Source organism: Centroberyx affinis, unplaced genomic scaffold (assembly GCF_046629955.1).
Source record: "Centroberyx affinis isolate AG114_WGS23_722 - 3 ecotype Tasmania unplaced genomic scaffold, CSIRO-AGI_Caff_v1 ptg005528l_1, whole genome shotgun sequence".
Classification (NCBI taxonomy): Eukaryota; Metazoa; Chordata; class Actinopteri; order Beryciformes; family Berycidae; genus Centroberyx; species Centroberyx affinis.
The window spans coordinates 22,501-39,029 of NW_027282776.1; the positions used below are offsets into that span (position 1 = coordinate 22,501).

The following is a 16,529-nucleotide window of genomic DNA, read 5'->3' on the forward strand; positions in this document are numbered from 1 at the left end:
ATATTTTGATATCGTGACACACATTTCTGCTGTGTGAATTGATGATGACAAGCACATTTTACTTAAAAACTCTGATAAAATGAGGTATGGTTGGAATATTATTTGAAAATTTCAGTTTTGTTTGACATTACACCTAACATCACCATTAGGTTCAATGAGATGAACATTAATTTGATTATTTAACGTGATTTTGCCTACATGAACCATATCGTGATTGAGAAAGATCCTTATGATTATCATGATATTGATTTCAATCATATCGCCCGGCCCAATAGTCACCACAATTTGAAACTCAACAGCTGTAGTCTGGCGGCTACACTGATCTGTTGTGTCTGTCAGTCTCTGCTCATTTCGGTTCGTTTTCACTGACAGACAGCTGTCTGTTGTCCAGACAGGACTGATGGCGCTCCGTCTGTCAGATCTCCATTTGTTTTGACGGACGGAAACAAACCTTTTTCTGGACGGACCGATTCGTCACCGTCCGTTCAGCCAATCAGAGGCGTTCCTACGTTTGAACGCAGAGACGGCGGCCCGACCGAAACGAAGATAAACGTTGGGATGAGCTCAATTTCTTATTGAATTCATACAGTAGAGTCTGTTTCTTCTTTGTTCTGTGAAGCAGATTCTCCGTTATGAGCAAAGCTTCCTGTTCTTCTGCCTCGCCGCCATGTTGACGCTCAGAACAAACCAACACACACACACACACACACACACACACACATCTATCCTTCAAATATTCTGTCCGTTTTCTGATGTGGCCGCCACCTATCAACCGCTTCAGCAGAGATGGAAGCTTATCTCATTTTAAATTTAAACATGTATATTCCACACATATCATTCAAGGTTCTCACACAGCTTTCCTCACAGGGGCAGAGTGAGGAGCTGATGAGGTGGAGCGGTGGTAAAGCCTCCAGTGTGACTGACAGTAACAACCAGTTTTCTGTTTTTCTGTTCGTTATCCTCCGCCTAATCCTCCTCACCTGGCTGCTGCATGCTGCAACACGCCCGACTGAGAGAGAGAGACAAGGAGGAAGAGTGACAGACAGAGAGAGAGAGCGAGAGAGAGAGAGAGAGAGAGGGAGGCAGAAACAGAGAGAGGGTAGGGAGACAGAAACAGTGTGATAGAGAGAAATAGTGAGACAGACAGAGAGAGAGGGTGACAGAGAGATACAAAAAGAGGGACAGAGAGAGGGAGACAGACACAAAGAAAGAGAGAGAGACAGAGAGAGAAAGAAAGAAAGAGAAGAAGAGAGACTTTCCGTACTCTGAGGTGGTTTTGGCCTGTCAAATACATTCAGTGTCTGATGCAACACTGGGTAACCAAGACGATCTGTCTGTGTGAGTGTGTGTGTGTGTGTGTGTGTGTGTGTGTGTGTGAGAGAGAGTGTGTGCATCTGCGAAACTCACATGTCTGAGTGACCCGGAGTGTGAAATATCATAGCCCCCTAACACACACATACACACACACACAGACACACACACACACATACGCAGACACACACACACGTGCATGCACACATCCACACACACACACACACACATTCAGACACTGCCATCACATTGCCTCCTCCCACCCCCATTCGTTGCCCTCACAAACCTGCCAGGCCTGTTGCTAGGTTACCATGAGGAAATGGTGTGTGTGTGTGTGTGTGTGTGTGTGTGTGTGTGAGAGAGAGAGAGAGATTGGGGGGGGTTATAAATGTTTCATTGCAGAGTAATGTGGTTGAATTTCCACATTCCTGCTTTAACAGCTGTGATACCGACTTCAGAGTTGGGCTGAGGAAATGTTAAATTCAATATTACATTTGAAACATTTTTACTGTAGCTGGTGTTCCTGCTCAGGTCGACTCCCAGTGGGTGAGCGGGTCGGTTTCATCCCTCAGTGCCTTGCTCAAGGACACACACTGGCTATAATGGGGACTGAACCTGTGTCCTTTTGGGTACAGGACGGTCCTGCTACACTCTTAGAAAGGAGACGTGTCATTTTGAACACATCTGTATGTCTTCTTTGGGACAACGCACATTTGTGTTACTTCTCCACATTAGGGCTAAACAATTTTGAAAAAATATCTACTTGCAATTATTTTGACTGATATTGCAATTGCGATATGATTTGCGATATTAGAGGGAATGATCATTTTTACATCATTATTCTCATTTTCATTGAAAAACTTATTAAAATGATTATGGTGTGATTTTTGCGGGGATCTGTACCAAACAAAGATGTTTTCTTAAGTCTGTAGAATATGATGTGTAGGCCAGGACATCTCTGCAGCACCACAATATTTCATTTAAAATGGTATTTTGACACATTTCGCCTTTAACAAATATTGCACCTCCTGCGATTTGAAAATTGCAGTTTGAAAATTGCGATTTCCATAAAATTTCGATTAATTGTTCAGCCCTATTCCACATAAGATATGTTAATAACAGCATATGTTGTGTTGTGTCTGTTGTCCCAAAGAAGACACACACACACACACACAAACACACATACACAGAGATGTGTTCAAAATGACACATCGTATTTTAGAGTGTAAAAGTGTAACTTCTTTAGGACCCTCTTCTGGCCAGTGTTGTGTTGAACATCATTCAAATATTTTATTCAGGGTTCCTACACAGGTCTGGAAAGTCTGGAAAAGTATTAAAAATGAATTTGATCATTTCCAGGTCTTGAATAGTTTGGGAATTTGAAAAAATGTCTGGAAAAGTATGGAAAATGTTGCGGTTCAGGTCCGATACACACATAATTCTAGCTTTTATGTTGTTGTAGAGCCACTTTGAGTCCACAGTTTTTGTTGATGTGGAGAATAATGTTCAGATAGAGGGACGCTCTTATTACCCAGCCGCTGTCAGCATGCATTATATCAAATACCCACCAAAATCAAATCTGGTCAGGAACATAGGGTCTGGGAAAAATATGGAATTTTAAAATGTAAACCGTGTAGGAACCCTGCCAATCATCTCACATATTCTGATATTTGTCGCTGTGAAGAACAATCTTCATCTATACAGTGATATGACCTAGTTAGCAGGGGCAAGATGTCTGTCTGCGTAAATCATATTGAACACCAGACAAAATCTTCAAAACAAATCAAGGTCTGGAAAAAGTAGGGAATTTTTTAATTGAAAATGTGTAGGAACCCTGATTATTTCAACAATGTATTCAGTCGACCATTCAGTTGCTCAAGGATGCTTCCACATGGAGACACTTCACCAACATGGCTGCCGTTCTTCCTCTTCGTCTCAGCAGTGTAAAGATCGGTTCACTCTACTGCCAGAAATGTTAAGAAGCAAACTTTCTGTCACCTCCACCTCTGTCTGTTTTCACTGATTTAGTGTCTCAACATAGTGTTTAACACAATCCGGCTGTTGTCACTGACAGAGCTTTGATCACTGACGGGTCGCCATAGTAACAGTAAATCACCACCATGCTGAAAATATTTTCTATAGTGTTTTCTATAGTGTTTCTATAGTCACTGCTGCTGAAAATGCACCTTCATGATCAAACTGACAAATCGCAACATGTGGTCATGGACAGAGCCAACATACATGTTGGGAAGAAACTACTTTAACTTCTTCATTCAATATCTCTATAATATAATGGATCCAGTGTTTTAAGGTGTTATCGTTTGTCAAACAAGGACTTAACCTGCCGTCTGTTAAGTGGCCACATTTTTGTTATTTTGTGCTGTCAATCAAGAGCAACAGTAACAATTGTGTCACTTTTTCCATTGGTGTTTATACATTGATATTTAAAACATCAAGTGCATATGGACTGAATAAGTTAGAAACTCAGTAAGAGTTTTCTGTGTGTGTGTGTGTGTGTGTGTGTGTGTGTGTTCAGACTGTGAGTTGGCTGTCACACACACACACACACACACACACACAGACACACAGATTAACTGATGGAGTTGTTGGCAAAACTATGGTTTTATTTTAGATCCTCATCCTTTTTATCTCTCCTCTCTCTCTCTCTCTTTCTGTCTCTCTCTCTTTCTGTCTGTCTCTGTCTCTCTCTCTTTCTCTCTCTCTGTCTCTCTCTGTCTCTCTTTCTGTCTGTCTCTCTCTCTCTCTCTCTCTGTCTCTCTCTCTCTCTCTCTCTTTCTGTCTGTCTGTCTCTCTCTCTCTCTCTGTCTTTCTCTCTCTCTCTCTGTCTCTGTCTCTTTCAGGGTCGCCATGTCAAAACAGGACAGCTTGCTGCCATCAAGGTCATGGACGTCACAGGGGTAAGTAACACACACACACACACACACACACACACACACACACACACACAGGGACTAATGGAATCTGATTTTTATTTTGGGATATTTTTCAAACTATGCAAGGTCACCAAGAGTACACTGATTTACTGCAGCAGCTTTGAGGAACAGTTTCAGGTGGAAGGAGTGTCTCTCTCTCTCTCTCACACACACACACACACACACACACACACACACACACACACACACACACACACACACTTACACACCTGGGAACCACCAACTGCTCCTGGAGGCATAGCTGTAAATAGGAATGTTTTGTCAGTCAGATTAGGGTTGAGGGTTCAACTGCCTAGCTTGAGGGCACTTTTCCCAGACACACCCCTCCAACACACACACACACACACACGCACACCACACACACACACACACACACACACACACTTTTTTTTATCAAGAGAGTTCAATCCAGTTTCCCCTGGACTCAGGTTTTCACACTTCAGTAAAAGTATAATTTGTTTATTATCATTTCACTGTGTCTGTCTATGTACTTGTGTGCTGATGTGTGCATTTACGTGTGTGTGTGTGTGTGTGTGTGTGTGTGTGTGTGTGTGTGTGTGTGTGTCCATCAGGAGGAGGAAGAGGAGATTAAAGCAGAGATCAACATGCTGAAGAAGTACAGCCACCACAGGAACATCGCCACCTACTATGGAGCCTTCATCAAGAAGAATCCTCCTGGCATTGACGACCAGCTATGGGTACGTGTGTGTGTGTGTGTGTGCGTGTGTGTGTGTGTGTGTGTGTGTGTGTGTGTGTAGCTGAAGGATTTATACATCACATTACACTTGTGTATGACCTAAACATATCATTAAATTCAGGTATATACTCAGATATTTTCATAAAAACAGAATACATTGCTGTTTTTTCCAGGCTTTATTGATAAAGAATAGAATCTGTCTTTTCTGAGGAATAATAATCATTCATAATCATCTTAAGCGTCAAACATATCAGCAGCAAAGGAAGTCATTTTGCGCTAAAGAACATTTCTCAGCTCATTATACAAAGAACAATAGAACTTAATCTTACCATAGCAACCATTATGATTATAAAGATCTAGTTTGCCTTTTACTCAAAGCTGCCGTAGCTTCAAATACAGCGGAGGAGCGGGTGTGGAAACTCTTGTGACAATGCCACACTCATGCACTGTGCATGTGTGTGTGTGTGTGTGTGTGTGTGTGTGTGTGTGTGTGTGTGTGTGTGTGTGTGTGTGTGCAGCTGGTGATGGAGTTCTGCGGGGCCGGCTCGGTGACGGATCTGATCAAAAACACCAAAGGGAACTCTCTGAAGGAGGAGTGGACCGCCTACATCTGCAGAGAGATCCTCAGGGTGAGACCCGGAATGGATTTGTCAAGAGGAGTTCTATCTTTATCTTCGTTATATTCTATTTGTTGTGTATCTGATGTTTGTGATTCACTATTCCTAGCTGCTGTATATCTTATCTTATTAAAAAAAAGTAAAAGGTCTTTGAGGAACCTTACGATCGCAACTGTATGGGAACCTCAGAAGGCTCCCTGAGGAACCCCTTTAATTAATCTTCTGCTCTTTGCTGCTGCAATGACCCAGTTTTCCCTTGTGGATCTTATGAAGTTCATCTCATCTCATCTTTCAGAAACCTGATCTAGTCTAGGAATGTTTCGTCTTGTGAGGAACCCTCTTACTGTTCTTATTGGCTTCCTTTAGATCTTAGAAGAACCCCTGAGGAACCCCCTAAGTGCCCCACACTGTCATTTCTGCAGCAACAACAGTTTTGTTCCAATATTATATAACACAATCTGAAAAGGTGAGGGAGAGTAGGTCATTTAATTCCTTTGTTGACAAAATCAAAGCATTTTAATATGCAGGATTCTCAATATTTGGCTGGTGAGAGATAGAGATTTAGATAGTGAACAAGGAGCTTCTGCTAATATTTCTTGTTAAAAATGATTTAGGGAAATCAAATCACGGTGCTTTTTGAAGAAAGGTAGGTAACTAAATATTTAGCTGGCAAACTTTCTATAGACTTACAGTTACAGAGCTGTAAACAGAGCTGTTATTGGCTGTTGGTAATTCACATTTTACGACATTTCAACTCCTCATCGCAAACTTCCGCTATTTGCAGTCATAAAATATTTATCACATGGTTTGAGGATGTTAAGGTTTTCATTGCCTCCATCTCTCTTTCTCTCTCTTCCTCTTTCTCTCTCTCTCTCCCTCTCCCTCCTCTCTCTCTCCCTCTCCCTCCTCTCTCTCTGTCTCTCTCTCCCTCTCCCTCCTCTCTCTCTCTCTCTGTCTCTCTCTTCCTCTTTCTCTCTCTCTGTCTTCCTCTTTCTCTCTCTCTCTCTCTCTGTCTCTCTTCCTCTCTATCTCTCTCTCTCTCTCTCTCTCTCTGTCTCTCTCCCTCTCTCTCTCTCTGTCTCTCTCTCTCTCTGTCTCTCTCTCTGTCTCTCTCTCTCTCGCCCTCTCTCTCTCTCTCTCTCTCCAGGGTCTGACCCATCTCCACCAACACAAGGTCATCCACAGAGACATCAAGGGCCAGAATGTGCTGCTGACAGAGAACGCAGAGGTTAAACTAGGTGAGAGCACACACACACACACACACACACACACACACACACACACACACACACATTGTTGTCCTGCTTACAGTCTACCGGTGTTGAGCAAACAGCACTGAGTTGCATAAAATTTACTATGAATTATGTGTGTATGTGTGTGTGTGTGTGTGTGTGTGTGTGTGTGTGTGTGTGTGTGTGTGTGCAGTGGACTTTGGGGTGAGCGCCCAGCTGGACCGTACGGTGGGGCGGAGGAACACGTTCATTGGGACTCCGTATTGGATGGCCCCGGAGGTCATCGCCTGCGACGAGAACCCCGACGCTACGTACGACTTCAAGGTAGACTCGACATGTCTGTGTGTGTGTGTGTGTGTGTGTGTGTGTGTGTGTGTGTGTGTGTGTGTGCTGTGAACTTACATCCTGCTTATTCAGTTCATAAGTCTGTCCGAATGCCTTCAACTGTGAACAGAGCTGTTATTGCTGTTCATTTCATTTTATGAAATTATAAATGTCCAACCTTAAAGAAATACACCAAGTTTTTTGGAGATTGCCGTGTTGGTCAACTTACCTGTCAAGTGATGAGAACACAGACACCAAAGTTGTTCGTGGTTTGATTATACGGCCTGTGGATTCATACATTTTAAAAATTACATCTAATTATTTCAACATAGCTGATGTCACCAGGTTTATTTTTGGAAATATGTCAAGTAAGCAACCACATATTCATCCTCTGCGTAGTGATTTTTCGCTGTAGACAGTCTTCCATCACCCACCACCTTCACTTTCTATGGAAACAGAGAAAGTAGTCCCTGCTAGTTCAAAACAGCATGTTATTGCATGTAAATTTGACCAGTCTCCTACACAAAGCAGCCAGACTTGGCCACAGATAATTCAAGATGACTTAACATTTAGCTCTAGAGCTGCTGTAGTTTTATTGTCCACGAGGGAAATTCAGCTTACAGGAAGGTACAATTAAAAAAACACAGTGACAAACACAGATACAAGTACAAAATCAATCTCAGTACAATTAAAAAGGATAAATGGTGGCAGATGCAATAGATGTGCAAGAAGAGAGCAAAGGAATATTTGTGCAAAATGTGCAAAAAATGCAAAGTGACCAGATTTATCACACGTGGGACAGTGTTTGTATCTAGAGGGGAAAACTCTGGATCATACAGAGCCTGGCAGTGTCTGTCATATGGGAAAACAATATTTTGTGGCAACAAAACAAGTATTAACTTGTGCACATGACATGCTATTGTGTGTTCATGACATAAAACGTGAGCTTGAGTTGCATGAGAAGTGTGTAAATATATATAAAAAATGTAATAAGTTAACAATAAGAGCCAATAGAAGCTGTTTTCTGAGACTGAAACAGACTGAAGCTCAGTAACTTCCCTCCAGTCCCATCAGCTCTCAGTGTGTCAGGTGTCTGTTGTTTACCTGAAGTAAAATTAAATCAACAAATATATCCATATAACTTATCAAAAGCCTCATTCAACTCAATATATTTTTATTCAACAACATATCAGGCTAATTACACAAAATTAATTAATGCAATCAAGTAAATTGAACTAATTATGGCAAGTGAGTGAAATTGAAACATGCAGGAGCTAAATTGAGCACAGGCTTTAAAAACATGTGCACACATTCACATAAACTCTGAAGTTGTGTGCACAAATAATAAAAATAAGGGCACGAATTAACCAAAATGAGGGATTGATATGTATCTTGTGCACGTGAATTAATTAAAACGAGTGCAGTACGATCTCATGCCTTTGTTGTCGTAAACAGTGGTCTGGAATATACTGTAGTCGTTTCTTGTTTTGCACATTCAAGTTACCAAACCAAGAAATCAATGATAAATTTAGGAGTGAGTGGATAAAATAAAACCATCATCTTCGTGTCTACACTGAAAACATTAAACCTGTGCAGAAAATACAATCGTTTCTGGCCTTTCTTACAAATTGCATCTGTGTTGCTCTCCAAGTTCAATTTCTCTCGGCAATAACAACAACAAAGTCTTTGTAGCTGTGAACAAGTTTCCACTCCCTGACCTTTAGTAACTGTCAGGCAGTGTGAATGTTGATGTTCGTATGAAATCAATGGCCAAATCCTTTGTTTCTGAGACGTTTAACCTCAGAAAGTGATCGCCACACCGCTACACAAACTCATCAACCCCAGGCCCATGTGATGAGTCACATGACATCATCACTCTGACTCCTGCGGGACGCTCTCCTGTGGCGAGGCTGGGAGCGCTGCTGGGTCGAGACGCCAGTTAGCTCCGACCCTCTGGGGCCTGCGGGTCAACAAATCCACAATCCATCGGGCAGTAATAAAATCAGCAATTTGTTGGCTCAAACATGCGATTGAATTGTGTTAAAAGCGGAAGAAAATAAATCTACCATGCTGGAGAGAATGTGGAGCATTAGATGCAGATCACTCACATGTGTTTTGGAAATGCCACAAAATATGAATGTTTTGGAAAATGGTATACACAGTTTTGCAAAAGATACTAGGATATGATATCCCTATGAGCTACATGGTACTCTATTTGTGTAATCTTACTGAAGAAAATGTACAAATAAGGGATAGGTATCTGGTCAAAATATTGTTAATAGCTAGTAAAAAAGCTATCACAAGGAAATGGGGTAAAGTGGATCCCCCTACTCAGGAACAATGGACAGAGATAGTAGAGGAAATCTGCATAATGGAAAAACTGACAGATCGTTTGAGATTGCAAGAAGCAAAGCTGGAAGAAAAGTGGGAGAAATGGACATTATTCAGAACACAAAGCAGCGACAAAGACAACTGATTTACAGACAAAAGACAACTGATTTAGTGGATGAAACTGTGAGAATGGACAGACTACTGAGAATGTAACTCCCATGTACATGTTTAACTGTTGGTTTTACATGTTTATAAATGTTGAACTCAATAAAAACTAAAGTGGAAAAAAAAAAATCGTGGAAGAAAAGCTCAAGAGTGCTCATGGATGGTTTTAGTGTCTGTATTCTCATCCTTGGTCAAATCTCCCAAAAACTTGGTGTATTCTCTTAAGTCAGAAACACATTTTGAGGATGTGAAGGTTTTCATCTCTCTCTCTCTCTGTTTCTCTCTCTCTCTCTCTCTCTCTCTCTCTCTCTCTCTCTCTCTCTCTCTCTCTCTCTCTCTCTCTCTCTCTCTCTCTCCCTCTCCAGAGTGATCTGTGGTCGCTGGGTATCACAGCTATAGAAATGGCGGAGGGAGCGCCACGTAAGTCTGAAACACTGAGCTGGTTAAACTTCTGATGCTGGATAGACATCACAGTTTAGTTTGCAGTTAAGTCTAAAATCTGTCTTTCTCTCTCTCTCCTCTCCTCTGCTCCACTCTTTCCACTTCTCTTTCCTTCCCTTCCTTTCCTTTCCTTTCATCTTCTGTCCTCTTTTCTCCTCTCTTCTAACCTCCTTTCCTCTCCTTTCGTTTCCTTTCCTTTCCTTTCCTTTCCTTTCCTTTCCTTTCCTTTCCTTTCCTTTCCTTTCCTTTCCTTTCCCATCTTTTCCTTTCCTTTCCTCTCCTTTCCTTTCCTTCCTCACCTCCTCAGCTCTGTGTGACATGCATCCGATGAGAGCGCTCTTCCTCATCCCCAGAAACCCCGCCCCCAGACTCAAGTCTAAGAAGTGGTGAGTCACAAACTCAGCAGACATACACACACACACATACAAACACAAAGCCACACACACACATATGAAATACACAGGATTTGGTTCTGGGTCTGTACTGGCTAGCTAACTATGGTCATGGCACAATATCAGTATTTGTACTTGTACTGATCTGCTGGCAAGCTTCAGCCACATCCATACTGAACAAACAGTGAGCAAAACATATTGGGAAAATATATGATGTTCTGTGGGTATGGGACAGTACACAAAGGCAGTGGAGAGAAACAACAAACATAAACAAACAACAAACAAACTGGTACAGGGTCTGTAACGCATTATGTAGTAACACATCAAAATGTAACAAATTTTCACTTCATTATGTAATAACACCCGCATTTTGTAATAATCTGCCGCATTTTGTAATACACAGCCTGAACGCAATATGTAATAAATTTCCCCGCATTTTGTAATAAATTATTACATATTGCGGTGGTTATTACAAAATGCAGGAGTTGCACTTTTTTTTATGATGAAAATGTAATAATACAGTGCATTATGTAATAACCAACCAAAATGGATGTCTTCATCTGTACACACGTTATATTTTTAACAATTAAGCTAAATTAAACTAAAGCTAAATTTAAAAAAATAAACTTAAACTACATTTCACTGTGATTGTACCTGAATGTTTACACGTGACAAATAAAAACTTGATTGATTGATTGATCAGGACTCAAAACCACACTGTTCATGGATGCTTTTAGTTAAGTTGAGTTAAGTTTGAGTTCTTTAAAAAATATTAAACTTATTTTAAATCTTGTTTTAACACTACACCACTATTTATTTATGCATTGTTCTTATTTATTACAAAATGCGGGGAAATGTATTACATATTGCGTTCAGGCTGTGTATTACAAAATGCGGGTGTTATTACATAATGAAGTGAAAATTTATTACATTTTGTCGCGTTATTACATAATGTGGTGTTATTACATAATGCAGTGTTATTACATAATGCGGTGTTATTACATAATGCGTTGTTACGAGCCATATTCAGGTTTGGCTACAATCATGCTGGCTACATGTGGTGACGTCGCTAAGAGACTGTAGGATTTTCATTAGGTCCTTGTTAAACTGTGCATGTCTGAAATGGCCGCTGTAGTTACCTTAAATACCTGAATTTCTCTACAATTTAAGTTGTATGTGGAATCGTTTTGCGAGCTAGTAGATGATTCATTCAAATTCCCCGGTTTTCTGATTTGGTAGGTTGCGGCTATTGTTCCCAATGGCTGTCCCAAAGGCGATCTGTCTCTTTATGTACCTCTCTCTCTCTCCCTCTCTCTCTCTCTCTCTCTCTCTCTCTCTCTCTCTCTCTCTCTCTCTGTGTGCAGGTCGAAGAAGTTCCAGTCGTTCATCGAGAGCTGCCTGGTGAAGAGCCACAGCCAGAGGCCCAGCACAGAGCAGCTGCTCAAACACCCGTTCATCAGAGACCTGCCCAACGAGAGGCAGGTCCGCATCCAGCTGAAGGACCACATCGACCGCACCAAGAAGAAGAGGGGTGAGAGGGGTGAGGCCAGACCAGGACCGATTCACCTCACACTATCTGGACTGACTGGGTCAGCTGACTGCCTGACATGAAATGTCACAATATGTTAACCTGTGTGTGTGTGTGTGTGTGTGTGTGTGTGTGTGTGTGTGTGTGTTTCCTCCAGATGAGACAGAGTACGAGTACAGTGGGAGTGAGGAAGAGGATGAGGAGAGGGACATGGGGGAGCCAAGGTAGGATTACTGCTAGTACTACTATTATTACTACTGGTACAACTGGTACTACTACTACTACTAATACTGCCACGACTACTACTACTGACACTACTACTTATACTACTATTACTAGAACTACTACTACTACTACTGCTGTTGCTACTACTGCTACTACTTCTACTACTACTACTTGAACTACTACTACTAATGCTACTGATACCAATACTGCTACTGCTATTACTGCTACTATTAATATTGGTACTGCTACTACCACTACTACTAATACTACTACTGCTGCTGCTACCACTACTACTCTTACTACTACTACTATTTCTAATATTAATAATAATAATAACATTTAATTCTGTCAGCCTACCTTAAACATATTAAAAGTACGTGTGACATTCCATGCATAAACGACTTTCTGCTACATATGATATACAGTATTTTGGGATAGAAGTTTAATTGTGCTGTATGAAGAATTGATTTCACCTTCTTGCCCTCCGATTGGTTCCCCTCCAGTTCCATCATCAACATCCCCGGGGAGTCCACTCTGAGGCGGGACTTCCTGCGCCTGCAGCTGGCCAATAAGGAGCGGTCGGAGGCGATTCGGCGACAGCAGCTGGAGCAGCAGCAGAACGAGGAACACAAGCGCCAACTGCTGGCCGAGAGGCAGAAACGCATCGAGGAGCAGAAGGAGCAGAGGCGACGGCTGGAGGAGGTAGATACAGAAAACAAGTGTGGATTTACTCACCAGGGGCCGGATTCACAAAACCCTCTTAAGAAAAAAAATCTTATCAAGTGCCATTTTTTTCTTAACTTTAGTCTTAAGAAAAAAAATAGGGAAAAATGCTATTCTCGAAAACAGTTCTTATATATTTTCTTAACTTTCCTCTTATGTTTCTTCCTAAGAAAAAACTTACGTATAAATGGTATTCTTGAAATGAAAGTTCTCAAATTTGTTCTTGATTTTTTTCTTAACTTTAAGACGGCCCTTCACCTGTCTTAAAACTCCTACAGTGAAAAGGTAAGCCTCTAATAGCATATATTTAAATACATTTTAGACAAGTAGGTTATAGTTCAGAGTCTTCTAACATTAAGGTGAACATTTATTGTAAAGCTTTATTTGGTGTAGGGCCAGGTAGGCCTCTGTCTCATGTCTGTTGAAAATAAGATAGCAAATTTTACAGTTACCAACAGCAACCAATGTTTAAATCTTTGCTCTAGTTGCTCTAAATAGGTTTTTCCCCAATTGTTTTGTAGATGGAAGCACTTTGGGTTGCCTCCTAGCCTTGTCTCCTAGCCTCTTAGCCTTGTCTCCTAGCCTCAATGGCAGTAAGCCTAAAGCTTCTTCAGCTCTTAAGTAGGAAAATTAAAGAAATTCGTAAGAAATGAGACTGTTACTAAGAAAATATTGAGGAATTGCACTTAAGAGCCTTCTTAAGAACTTCCTAAAATTTACTCTGTCATTTCTTAAGATCTATCTTAAGAACACATTGGTGAATCCGGCCCCAGGACTGTAGATCAGTCTCCGTTTGTTTGTTTGTTTGTTCGTCTGTCATGTGTTTGTTTGTTCGTCTGTCATTTGTTTATCTCAGACAAACACTGATTGGATTTTGACAAAACTTGGGACAGTGATGCATCTCATCGCTGCATTCTGACATTTTCATTTTCAGCGCTACAATTACAGCTCAGAACAAGTTGACATCTTACTCTCTTACTCATCGGCCCAGAGGGAGACTGCATCATTCGTTGGGGATGGCATATAAACTGTTGCCTTGTTAATTTATTTATGTTACCTTTATTTATCCATGGAAGGCTTACTGCGCAAACTTGCCGTTTTTCACCAACATCCCACTTCACATTCACACCTGTCAGCTGCCCAGAACATCCACAGTCTTCTCCTGTTAACCACTGAGCAGCTGGGTGTGAAGTGCTGCACAACATCCCACTTTTTATTAAAAATATTTCTTGTTTGCTGAAAAATCAAAAATCAAAAATGTCTGTATACTGTATTGCAATTTATATCACAATTGCAATATTCAGCAGAATAATTGCAATAGAGTTATTCATCAATATCATGCAGCGTTATTGAACAGGCGGATGACTATTGATTAGTCATCCACTATCTCCAACCAGGAAACCTTAAAAGCGGTCAATAAACAGTTTTAGAAGGGACTTTATTGCCCAAGGCACACAATAGAATACAATAAACAAAATATTAAGAATATTCATATTAAGAAACATACAAGATACATTGAAATGAACGCTGGAGAGAGCAGAAAACTGAATGAGGGGGCATAGCATGGAGAGTTAATCTGATACGATGTTTCAGCCTGTGATTGGCTGAATCTATGAGCTGAAGCCACTGGATCAAATTCAGCCAGTGTGTGATGCTCTGAGCTCCACACAGGACATGTCCTACATAGACATCAGTGAGTGTTTTCCACTCTCACAACACTGAGGACTGGATCACATGTTTCACGTTTCCAAACCAGGCCACTAAGAGTAAAGCTGACTGATTCAATAAAACGTGTAAAACAAAGATATTACAGCTCTATTATTTTGTAAAACACTGACTTTTTGAGTATGAAACAGTCTAAAATCAGTCTATCCTCCATGCAAATCCCATCCCAATTGTAATATTACCACCTGAGCTTGTCCAGATGCCAGGGAAACACCGTACAAGCACACACACACACACACACACACACACACACAAACACAACTGAAGCGTTTTCCTTTCCTCCCCCTCCAACAGCAACAGCGGCGGGAGCGAGAGATGAGGAAGCAGCAGGAGCGAGAGCAGAGGAGGCGCTACGAAGAGATGGAGCAGATCCGCCGGGAGGAGGAGCGGAGGCACGCGGAGAGAGAGCAGGTAGGAGCTCAGACCCAGGTAGGAGCACCGACACATCACACCACACCGTCCCCATCATCCAATCCCAATCATCCCATACAAACTGTTTTTCTCTTTTTGTATCAGAGAGAAGGTCATGCTCAGACAGCCAAAAGTTCAGTTTAATGTTCCCTTACTTACTATCAGACGGACATGTTTTGTAGAATATGACTTAAAGGTGCTATTTTGATTTTTAATTAATGTGATTAATTCCAATACCTTTACACAGAGGTGTGACCAAGTCAACTTTGCTCGAGTCCCAAGTCTTGAGGCACAAGTCTCAAGTCAAGTCCCAAGTCTACATGTAGATTACTAAGTCAAGTCCAGCCCTCAACCCTAAACTCACCTCTTGAAGAAGTGAGGACCGGCCAAAATGACCTCACTTCCCAAAGACATCCTGACACTGAAGGCAGAGGTGTGACCAAGTCAACTTCACTAGAGTCCCAAGTCAGTCTCAAGTCTTGAGGCACAAGTCTAAATGTAGATTACCAAGTCCCAAGTCTCAAATCAAGTCTCAAGTCTAAATGTAGATTACCAAGTCAAGTCTCAAGTCAAGTCTCAAGTCTAAATGTAGATTACCAAGTCAAGTCCATGTCATTAATGTCAAGTGTCAAGTCTAAATCTAGAACAGCAAGTCAAGTCAGAACAAATCAAGAGTCCAGTATCAATTTAATATCTTAAAGAAAACTAAATATCTAGGACTTTTCAATGTAATATGGTTTTAATAGGATAAAAACTTGGTAAGAGCATCATGAGTTTGATTTCTATAATCAGTTTCAGCTTCAATAAATTCAATCATTCCACACAAATTCAGAAAATTTAAATTCAGTCTGCTGGAACAAATCTCATCACTTTCAATCTGAGTCATTTACACAAACACAAGATCTCAAGTCAAGACTTTAGAAACCTTTTCAGGTCGCCAGAGTACAAGTGAGAGTCAAGTCCCAAGTCACCAGAACCCAAGTCAAGTTAAGTCTCGAGTCATGTGACTCGAGTCCCCACCTCTGCCTTTACATCATTACTGTAAACAAAAGAGACCATGGTAGAGATGATTGGTAGCCTCTATCACACACCAATGGTATTGCTGGTGCTAGTAAAATTAAGACTACATTTCCCATAAGCCCTGTTGCTTCTTGTCACCAAGAGGATGTTTCTACTTGTCCTCGTCTTCAGTCAAAGGTTTTCTCTTTAGGATCAACATGTTGGAAGTGATTTTTCCCTCTGCCTGTCCAGCATTACAGATCAGTTTTCAAAGTTGACATTTTATTGAAATACTTGGTGCTTGGTGGATCATACAGTATTTATGCTCAATTTAGGTCATATTTAAGTCATATTCAACAAGATATGTGTGCTTGTTAATATTAAGCTGTCAAAGTTTAGGATGCAGTTTGATGTGACATTCTCTCACATACAAACAGAGAGAGGGAGAAAGGCA

The 16,529-nt window shown here is 41.1% G+C and overlaps 1 protein-coding gene across 1 annotated transcript in view; it reads left to right on the forward strand.

Moving 5' to 3' along the window:
- Positions 1 to 13,225, forward strand: part of LOC139667429 (traf2 and NCK-interacting protein kinase-like) — a 29,307-nt gene extending 16,082 nt beyond the window's left edge. Inside the window, exons 3-13 of the mRNA XM_071546882.1 lie at positions 4,173 to 4,229; positions 4,838 to 4,963; positions 5,481 to 5,591; positions 6,727 to 6,817; positions 7,005 to 7,135; positions 9,997 to 10,051; positions 10,380 to 10,458; positions 11,829 to 12,004; positions 12,150 to 12,216; positions 12,721 to 12,919; positions 13,187 to 13,225. Coding sequence (XP_071402983.1) covers positions 4,173 to 4,229; positions 4,838 to 4,963; positions 5,481 to 5,591; positions 6,727 to 6,817; positions 7,005 to 7,135; positions 9,997 to 10,051; positions 10,380 to 10,458; positions 11,829 to 12,004; positions 12,150 to 12,216; positions 12,721 to 12,919; positions 13,187 to 13,207 — 1,113 coding nt within the window. The 3' untranslated portion in view covers positions 13,208 to 13,225. The remainder of the gene's footprint in view (positions 1 to 4,172; positions 4,230 to 4,837; positions 4,964 to 5,480; positions 5,592 to 6,726; positions 6,818 to 7,004; positions 7,136 to 9,996; positions 10,052 to 10,379; positions 10,459 to 11,828; positions 12,005 to 12,149; positions 12,217 to 12,720; positions 12,920 to 13,186) is intronic.
- The last annotated feature ends 3,304 nt before the right edge of the window (positions 13,226 to 16,529 follow it).